The sequence below is a fragment of the Chaetura pelagica genome, unplaced genomic scaffold, assembly GCF_000747805.2.
Source record: "Chaetura pelagica isolate M959 unplaced genomic scaffold, ChaPel_1.0 scaffold658, whole genome shotgun sequence".
Taxonomy (NCBI): domain Eukaryota; kingdom Metazoa; phylum Chordata; class Aves; order Apodiformes; family Apodidae; genus Chaetura; species Chaetura pelagica.
Genome location: NW_009954168.1, coordinates 392453 through 406432, shown reverse-complemented (window position 1 = coordinate 406432; position 13980 = coordinate 392453). Strand labels below are relative to the sequence as shown.

At 50.3% G+C, this 13980-nt stretch overlaps 2 protein-coding genes across 2 annotated transcripts in view; one reads left to right on the top strand and one right to left on the bottom strand.

Moving 5' to 3' along the window:
- Positions 1-8997: 8997 nt before the first annotated feature.
- Positions 8998-12846, bottom strand: FAM96A (family with sequence similarity 96, member A). The gene is made up of 5 exons (XM_010002843.1): positions 12834-12846; positions 12321-12485; positions 11276-11325; positions 9925-9970; positions 8998-9095 (listed from the first exon to the last, which is right to left on the bottom strand). The coding sequence occupies exons 1-5, from the start codon at positions 12844-12846 to the stop codon at positions 8998-9000; spliced, it is 372 nt and encodes a 123-aa protein (XP_010001145.1).
- Positions 12847-12990: 144 nt separating this feature from the next.
- The window catches only part of SPG11 (spastic paraplegia 11 (autosomal recessive)), a 31113-nt gene continuing 30123 nt past the window's right edge, over positions 12991-13980 (top strand). Inside the window, exons 1-2 of the mRNA XM_010002842.1 lie at positions 12991-13052; positions 13119-13139. Of these exons, the coding sequence (XP_010001144.1) occupies positions 12991-13052; positions 13119-13139 (83 nt within the window). The remainder of the gene's footprint in view (positions 13053-13118; positions 13140-13980) is intronic.

Genomic DNA, 13980 nt, shown 5'->3' with positions numbered 1-13980 from the left:
GGGAAGCCCCAGCCCAGCCCGTTGCACCGTCCGGGCAGTTGGGGAAGTTGGGGAAGGGAAGCCCGGGCAGCAGCTGCTGCTGCAGGGCCACCTCAGCCTGCCCCAACACCAGCCTTTGGGGACGGGCTGATGGAATGAGCCCTACATGAAAGGCACGGAGCTGCTGCGGGAGCCCCGTGCCCCGCAGGACGTGGGTCTGGGGGAGCCTGCGGGGTACCCGGCCCCGAGCACCCCCGGCCGGAGCGGGGAGCCCAGCAGGACCCGCCTGTCCCAGCCCGCCCGGCTCCTGGCACAGCGACCCACGGCAGCCGGGGAGAACCTTCCTGATGGACGAAGGGCCAACCCTCGGGCTCTGCCCCGGCTCCACCACCGCTTCCAGCTGTCACAACACGGCAGCAGGGCCGGGTTGTCCTCCTGGGAAGGGCTGAGCTGAGCCAGTTCCCAAGCACCCAGACTGGGAGCAGCAGGGATTAATGTAAACCAAGAGCATGGCCAGCCCCCCCACGGCCAACTGCTCCCAAACTGCAGAGATTCCTGCCTGGAGAAGCTTGCACCACAGTGTGGGAAGCATTACTAGAAGGACATTTCATTGAATTTTTAGCCACATAATAAGCCAGGCCTCCTGCAAGCACAGAGACTGCATTCTAAGGAAGAATCACACACAACTTGCTTAAGTAACTGCAATATTTTCTTTCAATGAGATGCTCAGAAATGGGCTCAAACAGTAAATGAAGAACTTTGAGGCATCAGGGGGGTTCTGACTCCCCATCCCTGCCTTCACCAGCTCTGACCTGAGGGCAGGATCAGCTTCAAGCCACGGGGATGCCAGAGCCTGGGCATGCAGAGGCCCTGGCTTCCTCTCCCAGCAAAGCCAGATGCTTCCCAGGAGCAGATCTGGATATTTTCTTGCTCAGCTTTGTTATCATCTGTGTTTTCACTTGCTCCTTGTCACTAAGGAACTAACTGGAGATGCCTTTTTTTCCTCTTTTAAAGATGCTTTCATCAGTGTGTCGACACAAGGATGTTACTCAGAGTTACTGCTGCAGGAGCGTGCGAAGGAAGGAAGGGAAGTCATTATGAATCCAAAGATGTTCGAAATAGAAAGATGCTTTTCCCTTGGGTATCTGAGGCCAGATTGCTAGGGAAGCAAGTTCATCCTTTTCTCTGGGTTAATCAGAGCTGAGTAAGAAAGAGAAAAGCAAGCCTGTGTCAGCCAGCCCACTGCAGATGTCCCCAAGCTCCATACCTAGTGTCCCTCAACCAGGCCCCTGCAGAGCACTGGGAACCCATCACTTCCCTGCCTGGGGTGCACTGGCCAGACTGAGGACACACCAACATTTGCCTGCAGACCCTGCCTGAGCCTGCCCCTCCGAGCCTCCCCCAGGGGCTGTGACCAGTTTTGACAGAAGAAAAGCCCTAAATGGTGCTTTTCATCAGAGACCCGGGATGCGCCAGGATGTGCAGGGAGCAGGATGCATTCCCTTTGTCATTCTAAGGTACTTTTGGTTCATTACTTCAGAAAGCCCCATTGAGGGCCAGCACTGCAGCCCTCCATGCCTCATTGGGCACAGAGTAAAGGAGGGGATTCCCACTCATTGTGAGCCCAGCACCGGGAGGCCTGAGTCCCTGCAACCTTTGGCCGCTCGCTTTTACTTGACCCCGTGGAAAAACATTTGGTTTCTCTGCTAAGCTGCCAGAGGCTACAGGGAATTCTGTTCTTGCAGCCTGGTTGCTTCCAGCACCAGCTGGATGTCTGCACTGGGTTAGCTGGAGGTGAGGGCTGGGTTTTAAGGCAGGAATGTACATTTAAACACATCCAGGCAAGATCCATTGCAAGAGCAACCCCAACAGGAGCTATGGCTCCTCTTTCAAATCTTTGCTCTTCAAATGTTGTGCCTTTGAAAACTTCCTCTATTTGGCTGCGTGGTGTAGACTCTGCCTTCCTCAGCAGGCAGCTCAGGCTGACAGAGACCTGCTGGCCCCATCTCTGCACATACAGATACATCTATAGGTGCATCTTAGCAAGACCCTCCCCACTGTCACCACTGCTAGGACAGAGAACTGGGAAAGCACGTGTGATGCTTCACAACGTGAGTCTGCAGCTCTAAAAACCAAAAGCTAAAGGTTTCAGCAGCTCATAAAGGAGAGAAGAGCTGAGGGGAAGACAAAGAAATTCAGAGTGATGGAAGAAGTCTAAAAAGATAAACCCTAACACACCCCGATGCAGAAAGACTAAAAAATAATAATAATAAAGCTTCACCATGACTGGAAACTGCCTTTTCAGAGTTTCCTAGGAGGCTGCACCCAGCTTCCAGGTGTGTCCACCCACCCTGTTCCCAGAGCTCTGCAGTGCCCAGGCTGCCCTGGCAGTCAGGCTGCCCTCCCACCCCCCAGACACCCAGCACCGAGCTCAACAGACACTCCTGAGTAGTTTTTTCCTATATTTCCCACAAAGGAAACAGCACACACAATATGTTTCTAAAAGAATATTTCAGCTAAGTTTCCTGAAAGCTGTTGTAATCTCCATCTGGTAATTACAGAACCGGGAAAGAATTGCCCAGAGGGTTCCCTTGCTGTGCTTCAGACTAACAGATGATCCAGCTACAGAAGGTGGATTTGGAGCAAGGGAAAACCCTCATGTTGTGCAGACTTCGTGCTCAGGAAGCTGTTGATGAAGTTAATTTAAAAAAATAATTGGATTCTGGAGCAGATCAGTCCTGATTCAGATGCTCTGCTCTGATGTGGTCTGGTAGCTGGAGGCTGTTTGAGCAGCTCGAGGTGCCCAGGAGCAGCTCAGACCAAACCAGAGGGCAATTGAATTGTAGTGAAATAAAGGGTGAAGTAACCCCCTTAGCCAGGCCACTTGCTCCCTCAGAGTGATGTTTAAACCTGGACAGTTGACAATTTTCATTACAGAAATACTGACTTCCATGTCAGACCTTTCCTCCCAAGCTTTGCTGGTTTCCAGCCTGCAGCTGCACCTCCTGCTCAAACCACCCACCAGGTCCAACTGTAAATATAAAACCTCCCTGAAATATTTTCTGCTTCTCCCTAGGCTTTCAGTTTGTGATTTAGGTATAAACATCTGATCTTGCTGCAGGTCAGCCATGCAAACCAATGCCACCAAGACAGCACAGAGGCTGGCTGTGCCAAGGGCCCCCCACCTCCTCTCCCACCTGTCCTCAGTGGCTTTTTAACAGCCCCTGCTCCCCCCAGTTATCAGAGGGAGGGTTAAATCAGCTGTGTCCAAACCCTGTCTGTGGGGGAAGCTGGATCCAGCCCAGCTTCTGGAGAGAGGTTGCAGGTGTGATTTAAGGAAAGGTTTTGCAAAATGTAAGAGCTCCTGTTTGGTGGGCAATGAAGAATGTGGGGAAGAACTGGGGGAGGATCCAGTGGACCATTTGTGAAGAAGGCTTGTGACTAGAAAAGGAGACTGTGGCCAGTGGTGTTAAGGCAGGGCAAGACAAAGGGGGGTGCTTGGACCTGACCCCATGCCCTGCAGCTGTAAGGTTGGCATCATTAACTTGCCCCTGTGTTTTGGGCTGTTTGGGCAAAGCTTGTCCCTGTGTGGTGATGGTGGGACAGGAGAGATTTGGAGAGGTAAGGAACTATCAGACAAAGCTAAACTAACGAGGTCTTCTGAAAGAAGATGAGCTTGAGGTCTTGTCTGCCAGCACAGGTGCTTCTGTTTTTTCAATTGCTTCTATTTATTAATGGGGATGTCCTGAAAGCCTCTCCAAGAAGAGTCAGAGGTTTTTGGCTTCAAATTAGAAATGAGACCTTGTACCTCCCCTGGCCACCTCCAGAAATTTCCAGTGCTGGAGACAGGAAGGAGCTGGGATCCCTTTCATGGGGAAGCAGCAAGCATTTGATGGAGGAGGTTGTTTGTGTCTCTCATTAAAAATAACACTTAAAAAGCTTCTGCAGCTCCAGCAGCAGCCAGCTCACCCTGTCAGAGCACCTGTGTTTTGCAGCTCTCAATTCTTCCCAAGTGCTTCTGTCTGGACCAGATGATCTCAGCTGGAGCATTTTAATCCCCAGAAAGCCAGAGGGGTCACCAGTCCTTCATCAGCTCCAGCAGCTGGTGAGGGGTGTGACTAAGGAGGCAGCAAAATCCAGACAGACCAGGAATTGCTCACAACATCTATTCATGCTTTTTCAGCAAAGAATAAGAGATAGTTTTATTTTCTCTGGTTCCTAAAACCTCTAGCCCCTCTGCTACAGAGAAAGGTTGCCTAAGAAGAGCCTAGAAGGTCAGAAAAGCAAAGGCAGGACAGCAAGAAAGGGGTGTGAAGAACCAGAGCAATCTGGTTTAGTGAGAAGTGTCCCTGCCCGTGGCAGGGAATTGGTCTTTAAGGTCCCTTCCATCCTAAACCTTCATATGATTCTATGAATGTAGCTGTTTCCTCCTTTTCTGGGGGGTTTCCCTGGCAGCCAGTGGGTGTCAGCTGCTCGGGCAGGGGAACAGCCACGTCCCACCATAGTGGGGTGCTGAACCCCAGGAAGTGCCCCAGCAGGTCCCGACCATCCCAGGGCTGCCCATTGCAGGCAGCAGGCGGGCAGAGCCACATTCCCAGCGGGAAGCACAGCAGCAGAAGGCCTGGACACGCTCCTGTGGGATGTGCTGCAGGTGACCCTGCTCTGGCAGGGGGGCTGGACTGGATGATCTTTCCAGGTCCCTTCCAACCCCTAAGATCCTGTGATCCCGCAAAGCGAGGAGAAGGAAAGCAAGGGGACAGACAGAAGCCACATTCCCAGGGGGAAGCACAGCGGCAGAAGGGAGGCAGGGGACAGACAGGAGCCTCCCGAGGCGCAGCGCGCTCTGCTCCCTCGGGGAGACCATTTTCTATGAGGAGATGAAGCAAAAGCGGCTCCAGGTGTGTCCGGGGAGGGGGCAGGGGGGGCAGCCGCCCAGCCCCGGGCTGGGTGCTGAACCCCAGGAAGTGCCCCAGCAGGTCCCGACCATCCCAGGGCTGCCCATTGCAGGCAGCAGGCGGGCAGAGCCACATTCCCAGCGGGAAGCACAGCAGCAGAAGGCCTGGACACGCTCCTGTGGGATGTGCTGCAGGTGACCCTGCTCTGGCAGGGGGGCTGGACTGGATGATCTTTCCAGGTCCCTTCCAACCCCTAAGATCCTGTGATCCTGCGAAGCTGGAGAAGGAAAGCAAGGGGACAGACAGAAGCCACATTCCCAGGGGGAAGCACAGCGGCAGAAGGGAGGCAGGGGACAGACAGGAGCCTCCCGAGGCGCAGCGCGCTCTGCTCCCTCGGGGAGACCATTTTCTATGAGGAGATGAAGCAAAAGCGGCTCCAGGTGTGTCCGGGGAGGGGGCAGGGGGGGCAGCCGCCCAGCCCCGGGCTCACCCAACACCCCCTGCCCCCCGGCTTTGCGGGATGCTCAGCACGGCGGGCTGGAAACGTTCAGCACTATCTATATGCTAAAACCAGCCCTATCCCTGTGTGCAGCAGCTCTGCCGCCCTCTGTAGCGACCAGTAGTGCCACCCCCGGGCACAGGGTTTGCAAACAAGCCCCGTGATCCCCCCACCCCGCCCCGGGCCGGGGCAGAGCCCCCGGGGGGCAGGGGATGCCAAGACCCCCGGGCTCACACCTCCCTTGCTGGGCAGCCGGGGGGGCTGCGGTTGGAAACACCTTCTCCAGCAACCCCCGGGCTGTTCCCACCGGGCTGGAGCGGGCAGGGATGCTCCTTGGGCGGCTCCGTGACGTGCTGGTGCCCTCTGCAGTTGCTGCCTGACGGTAGATGCGAAACGTGAATAGGAAGGGGCGATTTTATTACTTGATGAGAGCGAGCGAGGACCTGCCTCCTGGCCCTGCTAGCGAGGTGAAACAGACCAGCACCTCCCAAGCAGCCCAACCAGCTGCAAACCTCCCCTTCTGCCTTTATCTGAGTCACTAAGTCCAACAAACTCCTTCAAAATCCACTTCAGGTGACCCCTCCGGGCAGGAGTTTTGTCCCCCTACAAAATAAAAGCTTTTTAAAAGAGCAGCTCACAAGCTCTGCCCAGGTGCTGTGCCCAGGCAGGAATCAGCAGTTGCCACTCACACACCAGCTGGTTCCCACTCCCCTGCAAAACTCTGGGAAACCAAATCCTTCCCTCTGGAAGCAGGAGGCTCTGCTGGAGGGGCCTGGGGACAGGCTGGCAGCTTCAGGGCTGGCTGAGGCAGCTGGACACTTTGCAGGGCCCCAGTGGCAGTTTAAGGTAATCGAGCCACCTCTGGCCCCACGTTCTCAGCAGCAGGAGGCCTGGGGGCTGCAGAGCAGCACAGGGAGATGCAGAACAGCAAACAGGCACCTGTGCCTCAGCCTCCAAACCTCACTTCTCTTCTTACAATCCAGAAGCTGTTTATTTAAATCAAAGGTTATCTGAAATGGGTTGAGGCTCTGAAAGCACAGCTTGGAGCATTTTTGTGTTGGATCAGGATATGGAATAAGATAACCCTCTTGGGATTAAATTTCTAGAGAAATAAATTGAGCCATTGCCATTTCCCTCCCCCAGCAGAGCCCCTTCCTTTTCCCAGGGTATTTCGGGCCTTTCTCATGGTGTTTTGAAGGATACACTTACATTGAAATTGGAACAGAGCTGGTGTAATTTGAGCAGGAATGACCCTCCCAGAGCCTGCTGGCTTTGCAGGAGGCTTTGCTCATGGTCCATGGGCTTTAAGCACCCAACAGGCTCCAGGAATTCTGCAGCACAGGCAGAGCCCTCCCTCCTGCACATGGATTTTCACCCCTAGTTCAGCAGCAGCTTCCTCTGGGACGTGTCATTCAAACGAAAACTGATCCATCAAACAGCTGTCTCTGGCCTGTGGCAAAATTTAGTAGGGAAAAGGAAAAGCAGTGGCTGCTGCTGATCCCTTCCCAGGAGCTCAGCAGTGACAGCCTTCACCATGGAATGGCTTTCCCACCAGCACACTGATCCACTGACAGAACCTGCAAGGCAGCCAAACCCAGACCCATCTTCACATCCAGTATCTTCTGTACATCCCTTACAGCAAACACACAGGAGGGCTTAGGGTCCTTCTTCTTTGCTGGAGTCTCACACTTGGAAACTGACCCTTTTCCACCTGGTTCCCAGAGTACCAGCATGAAATAATTGGTTCTTTATTTATTGTGGAAATAGTACCAAGTTTTCAGTTTCTCCTGCAAACATCAGGTAGCCAATTCCCCTCATTTTCTGCTGAACACCTGAGCAGTGGACACAGCAGTGCCCCACATTTCATCCCACACCTAATTACACTTTACAAAAGCATCTCTTGGAGCTGCTGCTTGAGGACACACATCCCCCCTGCAGCTGAACTCCAGATGAGCAGGGAGGGCACAAAGGCTTTTGAAATTCAAGTAAAATTTCATTGAAGGTAACTGAAGAAAGTAATTTTCCACACACAGGCTCAAACAGGGAGTTCTGCAGATGTGCAGTTATGTACAGAAAAAGGGGAAATTTCTCCCCCTCCTTCTTCTTTTTCTCATACCACTTTGGCACTGAACATGGGGACACGATGTGCTGCTGTTGGCACAGCTGGGAAACGTCAGCAACGCTGGATCACAAAGAGAAGTTTCCCCCCATTTCTGAAGCCCAGCCTAGCTGGAGTCCATTCAGTCGTGTCCTGCCTTCAGGAAAGCTTTGTGTGGCTTTATTCTTGAAACGGTTACAAATCCCTGAAATCCCAGCAGATGCTTGTGCTGAACTCCAAGGATTTCCCACCGTGTGACCAGATAGAAGGAGCTACAGTACTCACTGTTTCATGCAGGAGCAGCTCCCTACATCTCTCCTGAAGCACAGCAGGGATAATTACTGCCCTGAGCAGGTCAGGCAGCCCTGGAATCCCTGAATCCCAAACACTCTGTCAGTGCCATGGGACAGGAGGGGGTTGCAGCAGCCTGTCCCCACACAGACCTTTGCCACCAAGGCCCCCTGGGGGCTGCTGGGCAGACACTGACTGTTCTTCCTCTGGGAAAGGGCAGCTGAGCCAGGAACCTCTGCCTAGTTCTACAGGGAAAGGTAAATCCATGGTCAAATCCACAGCTGCGATGGAACCTGACCCTGGCCAGGGAGAGACAGGCAGCAGCTGCTGGGGGGCTGGACTGGATGGTCTGCAAGGCCTGTTCCAGCCAGAACCATTCCATTCTGGATGGCCCAGAGACCAGTGAGGGAGCAGCAGCAGGCAGCAGGACAGTGGGAAGCAGAAGGATGAAGGGCTGTGGGATTCTCTCACCTTCCACATTGCAGGGATGTGGTAAGAAAAAGCAGGATCACCCTGGAGAGAAAATAGGTCCATAGGAAAATTGCCCTTGGGGTGCTTCCAAAGCAAAGCCTCCAGAATCAGGAACAGGTACTTAGGGGGGAAACAGCACAAATGTTTAGCAGGAATAGTGTCCCAAGGAAGATCTGCCCTGTTCCAGTTCCTTGCTTCTGAATTCTTATTCTGAATCCTTCTGAATTCCTTCTGAATCCTGATGATCCTTGAGGTCCCTTCCAACCTGTCATCCTATGATTCTATTCCAGCTTTAATGCATTTATGAATAACCATGAATTCTAATGAAATGTTTCCTCCTCTAACAGAAACCTAAACCTCAGCTTAAAAGCCTCTGAACTGAACTCAGGAAGCAGCATTTCAGTACAAGAATCTGCTTTATTTTTACAGTGCAGTGATTGAAACAATGTAGAAATTTAAGGTGTAAAACTGATTTTATTTCCCAATGTCTATCAGAAGGCAACATGTATGTGTTGTTTTGTTCTTGATCATAAAATATTCCTCTGGACACCAGAAATTACAAACTCTTAACACTAGACACTTCACTTTAGAGACTAATTCATCATAATTTAAATCTCTCTTATAAACAATTTCTTTTAAAAAACATATGGAAGATAAAAAGAACTCAAGTATTAAACTCAAGGCCTTGATTATTATTTTCTTTTTTTAACCAAAGGTGTTTTAAGAAATGTATCAAAATGGTCACTCTGTGGTAATGACAGGGACTAGTCAGGCTCTGTAACACACTGCTCCACGATCTCACACAGGTTGGGGTTCTCCATGGCAGCTGCTACTCTCTCTTTGTCATTGATTTGCTTGTTGACTGCAAAACACCACAGGAAAATAACATCAGAGGCAGTTCCCAGTGGTACTTCACCCAGGGCATCAGTAACGTGACCAATCCAAGGAATCCTGTTCCAGAGAAGCTTCTCCCAGCCTCGTGGGTGGCTCCAAGGCTGAGAAGATGAGCAGCAGCAGCACGTGGTGCCAGCTTTCTTTCCAATCCTCTTTTAATTTCCTTTTTACAATGGAAGGCATTATCTGCACAGCAACATCCCTCTTACTTGCCTAGTTTAGAAAAAGACTGTAAGATGCTGATGATGTGTCTTAAAATCAGGTGTGAAATTTGTGGCAAACTAGTAGTCCAAGTTCTCCAGGATCAGCTTCCAATCTAACCAAAGAAACTGGTTTTCCCCTTACAAAGATCTAATGCTGAAGAACAATAAATCCTGGGACATTGCCTGGAGAAAGGCTTGAGCAGCTGGGGGAGCTGTGATGGGCCACAGCTCTGAAAGGATGTCAGTGTCCTGCAAGTTTGACTGAGAAACCTGTGTTTTTGTGATGATTTAAAGAGAGCAAGATCAACCAGCCAGGAAGTGCTTTATGTTCATTACTCAGCAGCAGCAACTTCTGTTACAAACACAACTCAACACCTGCAAGAACTGTGGGGGAGTTTTTCTTTGCTGCTTTTGTTTTTTAAGGAAGAGCAAGCCTGGGTTCACAGGACCAGCTTTTGAAACTGCCTCAACTACATGTTTAATTTTACAGCTTTAACAGTCTGGAAAATTTGGCCAGGAAGGGCAAGAAAAGGAATTCCCAAGAGAACACAAACACCCAGGCTAAAGCTGCCCCCATTCACAAGTTGTACTTACTGTCTTCTTCAGTGGAATGTGTGCCCTCAGATATGTAGATTTCCAGCTAGAGGAGAGATGATACATGTCAGATGTGTGTATCAACAGGTGAATATACTCATTACTGGAAGAAAAAAGATAGCAGAGTGCACACAGAATGCATGTGATTCATGCTTCAAAACTGTCCATAGGCAAGGGAAGGGGTTGATGTCAATAGCTGATCTGTCTTGTGACTGTGCTGTAATAAAGTCTGTCTCTCCTCCATCTCACAGAGGCCCCTGTGATCCTGCTCCAGAACTGCAGGGCCTTCACTCCTCACCACCACCAGCTGCTCCCCTCAAAAGCCACTGCAGTTTGGCTGCTGTAACGAGCAGAGCTGGCACTGCCTTCTCAGCAAGTTCTCTGCAGGCCACAACTCAGGAACAACTTGTTTCAACACCACCAGAACTGCAGGTGCCACTTTGACAGACAAAGCTCTCTTGAAAAGACATCCTTGGGAAGAGGGTCTTAGTAAGATATTCCTCATACATTTTGCTCAGTGATGAGATTCATATCACTCCATTTGAAAATATTGGGGACAGATAGCAAGACCAGAGTCCAACCAAACCTACATCACTTTGATGAATTTAACAGGGAAAACAACAGCAAAAAACCCCTCACACTCACTGAGCTGCAAGGGAAGCTCATAAAACTGATGCAGCAAAGGAAAACCAAGTAAACAAGCCCTACGCCTTTTAGCTTCTCTTGCTGAACTAAATTTGTGTTCCCACATGTCCAGCACAACAAATCTCTACCTAATTTTCTAGAAATGCAAGTCTCACTTTACACTGTGTAACTGGAAAGATGAAGCTATAAACACAAAACCACAAAAAGATAATCAACACCAGAAAACCTTGAGCCGATTGATTATAAATTATTTGGGGCAAGTTTCTAAAGGTCTAAGTTTTTCATTTTTCTTAATTACAAACTTAAGTCTAAAAGACTGTTTGCCATGAAAGGTTTAGTCTGAGCTCCTGCTGAGACCCCAAGGGTTTTCTTTAAGGCCCTGTTACCCAGCTCCCTGTGTAGCTCCTCACCCTCCAGCACCTCCTCTCTTCCTCCATGCAAGACCCCAGACAACAGCTGAGGAGGAAATCCCTGGAAACACAGTGTCCTTGGGAGTGCAGCAAAAAGGAGTCTTTGAAAAGGGAAGAACCAGGGCTGTTCAGCCCCCTCCTGGTGCTACTCTGTGCTGCAACACCCCCTCCCTGCAGAGACAGGTGCTTCGGGGAGACCCCAGCCCTGCTCAGCCCTCCTGCCCCCTGCAGCACACACTGAGAGAGAATTCAGCAACACTCAAGCAGCAGAGCAAGGTCCAGAGCAGACACTTTACCTTGTGTCTAAAAGGCAAACATCTCTGAAGTTTTATTCTTAAGCAAAGGCCTGTTGAAACAAAGCAGAGAAGAGACTTCGTTGTAAAACCCAAGGCTGGAGGTGCATTGTCAGAGAACTCCTATTTAACAATCCAATCCCACCAGTGTCATTGACAACCTTCCCCTCTGGGGTTCTGGGCAGCACAAGCCACAGAGGAGGTGAAATAATTTGTGGTTTGGCCCTTTGGATGTAGCTTCCCAGCTAAGCTCCCACCTGCCTTACAACTTAGGAGGTCTCTGGTCTCAAAACACCTCCTAGAATCACTCAGTACAGCCCAATTCCTTGGCTGCAAAAGGTTCATTTGGGTATAAACACATTTACCTCATTAAATGACTTTTTCTTTTTCCCTCTTAAGTCTTTAAAACAGACTGAGAAATTGAAATATTGATATAGAAGGGTAAAAGTTGCTACCAACAGGAGTTGGGACATGTAAACAAATCACTTCAGAGATCTCAGGTGTAATTTTTCAGATGTGATCTCACCACAAACAATAAGGAAGCACAACCCCAAAAGAAGCCAGTGCAGAGTCTCACTCCACTGCCTTCACCCTCCGAACAGCTCTGAACTCTTTTTTGGATTCTTGGACTGCATGTGGGGTTTCCTGTATGTGTGTGTGGATGGAGAACAGCCCCTCAGGTAAGGGGGGCAATCATAAAGCCTCAACATTGCTTTAAATGGAGAGGTGACAACATCTGCAATTTAGCATTAATAAATGAGAATACCAAGGAGGAATTCTGTACCCCTTGCCAGGAGATTTTTGAGGGCTGCTCTTCAAAGAGTTTCCCCAACTTGGTAAAAACAGAAGGATGTCCCCACACTTCTTATGTTTTTTTGTTTGTTTTCTGGGCTTTTTGTTAGTTTGCACTGCTAGAAGGCTCCCAAGCTGACATTCCTGGTCAAGCTGCTGGCAAAGCTTGACTGGATTCAGGGAAGACTGATGTTACCCAGCCAGCACAGAACTAACCGTGTTCACATGGTCAAAGAGTGACTGAAACAAACCTCACCAATGAGAGTGGCTAAGGAGCAATGAGGTACTGTTGGTGTAAACCTGATGATGACCAGATATTCATCTTCCCCTATTTCCTGCACTTGGACACAGCTCTCTGTTACCACTTCCAGTTCTTCCAAGGTGTTGGGCTTCTCCGGGTCCCGGATGGTGCGGATGATATCTGCAGCAGGAGAGAAGTGACCAACAATCAAGTCACTTTCCTGAATTTAACAACAGGCCCTGTGACTAGAAACCCCCTCCCCAGCAGTGGTTATTTAGCTCCTCTTCAGGAAAGGCAGAGCTGTGGGTACTAGTGACACCCTATCTCAAGAATTGCTTCAGAACTGGGGTGTTCCTGGTTCACATTCCCCTCTTCAACCTGCTACTGTTATGACAATGTAGAAACCAAACCACAGCTGCTGAAGGCCAGGTCCTGCCTGCAGAACTAGAGCTCACCCAGAAGACACACACACAGGCAGCATTCCAGACACCTCTGCTTGCCTTTCAGGTTCTTCCAAATCTAACTTACTGACAAGACACATTTACCTTCTCATCTTCTCCCCACCTTCCAGCCTGGGCCTCACAGACCAGATCCTGAAGGCCTCTTAAGGAAAGTCAATACAAAACCAATGCACTAATCCGTGTTTATCTGGGTCACTTCCTCAGCTTGAACATCCTGGACATTAATGAGCTTCAATAAACCTGTACACAAAAAGCTGAGCAGCTCTGCCTTCCAGAGGAGCAACATGCTCTGAGTTAGCTGAAGGAGGTTTCATCACACGGTGAAACAGAATGACATTTACTTTTTCCACAGAGCAAAAGGTCCCTTTTTCCAGCAGGGCTGGGAAACACTTGCTGTCCAAAGCCATCCCACAAAACCTGGGATGAAGGAGAGGATTGATTCTGGTTCCCCAGCTTCCAGGGAAGCAGACAATTGTTTGAATCACTCTGAAGCCTCAGCCTCTGTTTCTCTGTTTGCAGCATAAGAATGTGATGCTGCTGCATTACATTCCTAGAAGACACAGTGGGTGTCACCAGGCTGTTTGTTCTGCTTTCCCAAAGAGCTGATAACCACCCCCTCAGGTTTCATGACGGTAACAAGCAAACAAACTGTCCAGCTTTATTAGAACATTGTCTACAAAATAACTGTGCCTGGAGGCTTGACAATGTTCTTAGAATCCTCCAAGATCCCAGGTGCAGCATTTCCAGTGGTGAAATCTCTCCCTGTTTTACCAAAAACTCACACAGTAACAGAAATTGCCCTTTTGCTGGACTAACCAGCTGAGCTTTCTGGAATTACTGGCCCTTCCAGGTGTGTCAAGCTCCTCTTTTGTCTGAGATGATGAAACACTAAGGTAACTCTGCCAAGGCAGAGACCAGGGAAGCTCCAGCCCCTTTCCCACACGTGCTGGAGCTGGGAAGCAGCAGCATCACCCACCAGTGACCCTTGATCCTTGCTCAGGATCCTACCAGGAACCAGGGCACATGCTCCATCCCAAGGTCACAGCAACCAGCCCATGCCCAGACACAGGCAGGGGGAGGCTGGCAGGCGCCAGGACAGGCCCTCACCCTGCCCTCCAGCCATCCTAGGCTCTCCAGCACCCCAAGGATGACCCTTCTCCACCCCACATCCCTGGCAGCGACTCCAATTCTCTAATCAGCCAAAATCACTTATT

Coding starts and splice junctions, on each gene's coding strand:
- FAM96A (XM_010002843.1), bottom strand. Junction 11,326..12,320: donor CTCCTTAGCCACTCTCATTG/GTGAGGTTTGTT, acceptor TTGTTTCAACAG/GCCTTTGCTTAAGAATAAAA. Junction 9,971..11,275: donor GTTTGCCTTTTAGACACAAG/GTAAAGTGTCTG, acceptor TCTCTCCTCTAG/CTGGAAATCTACATATCTGA.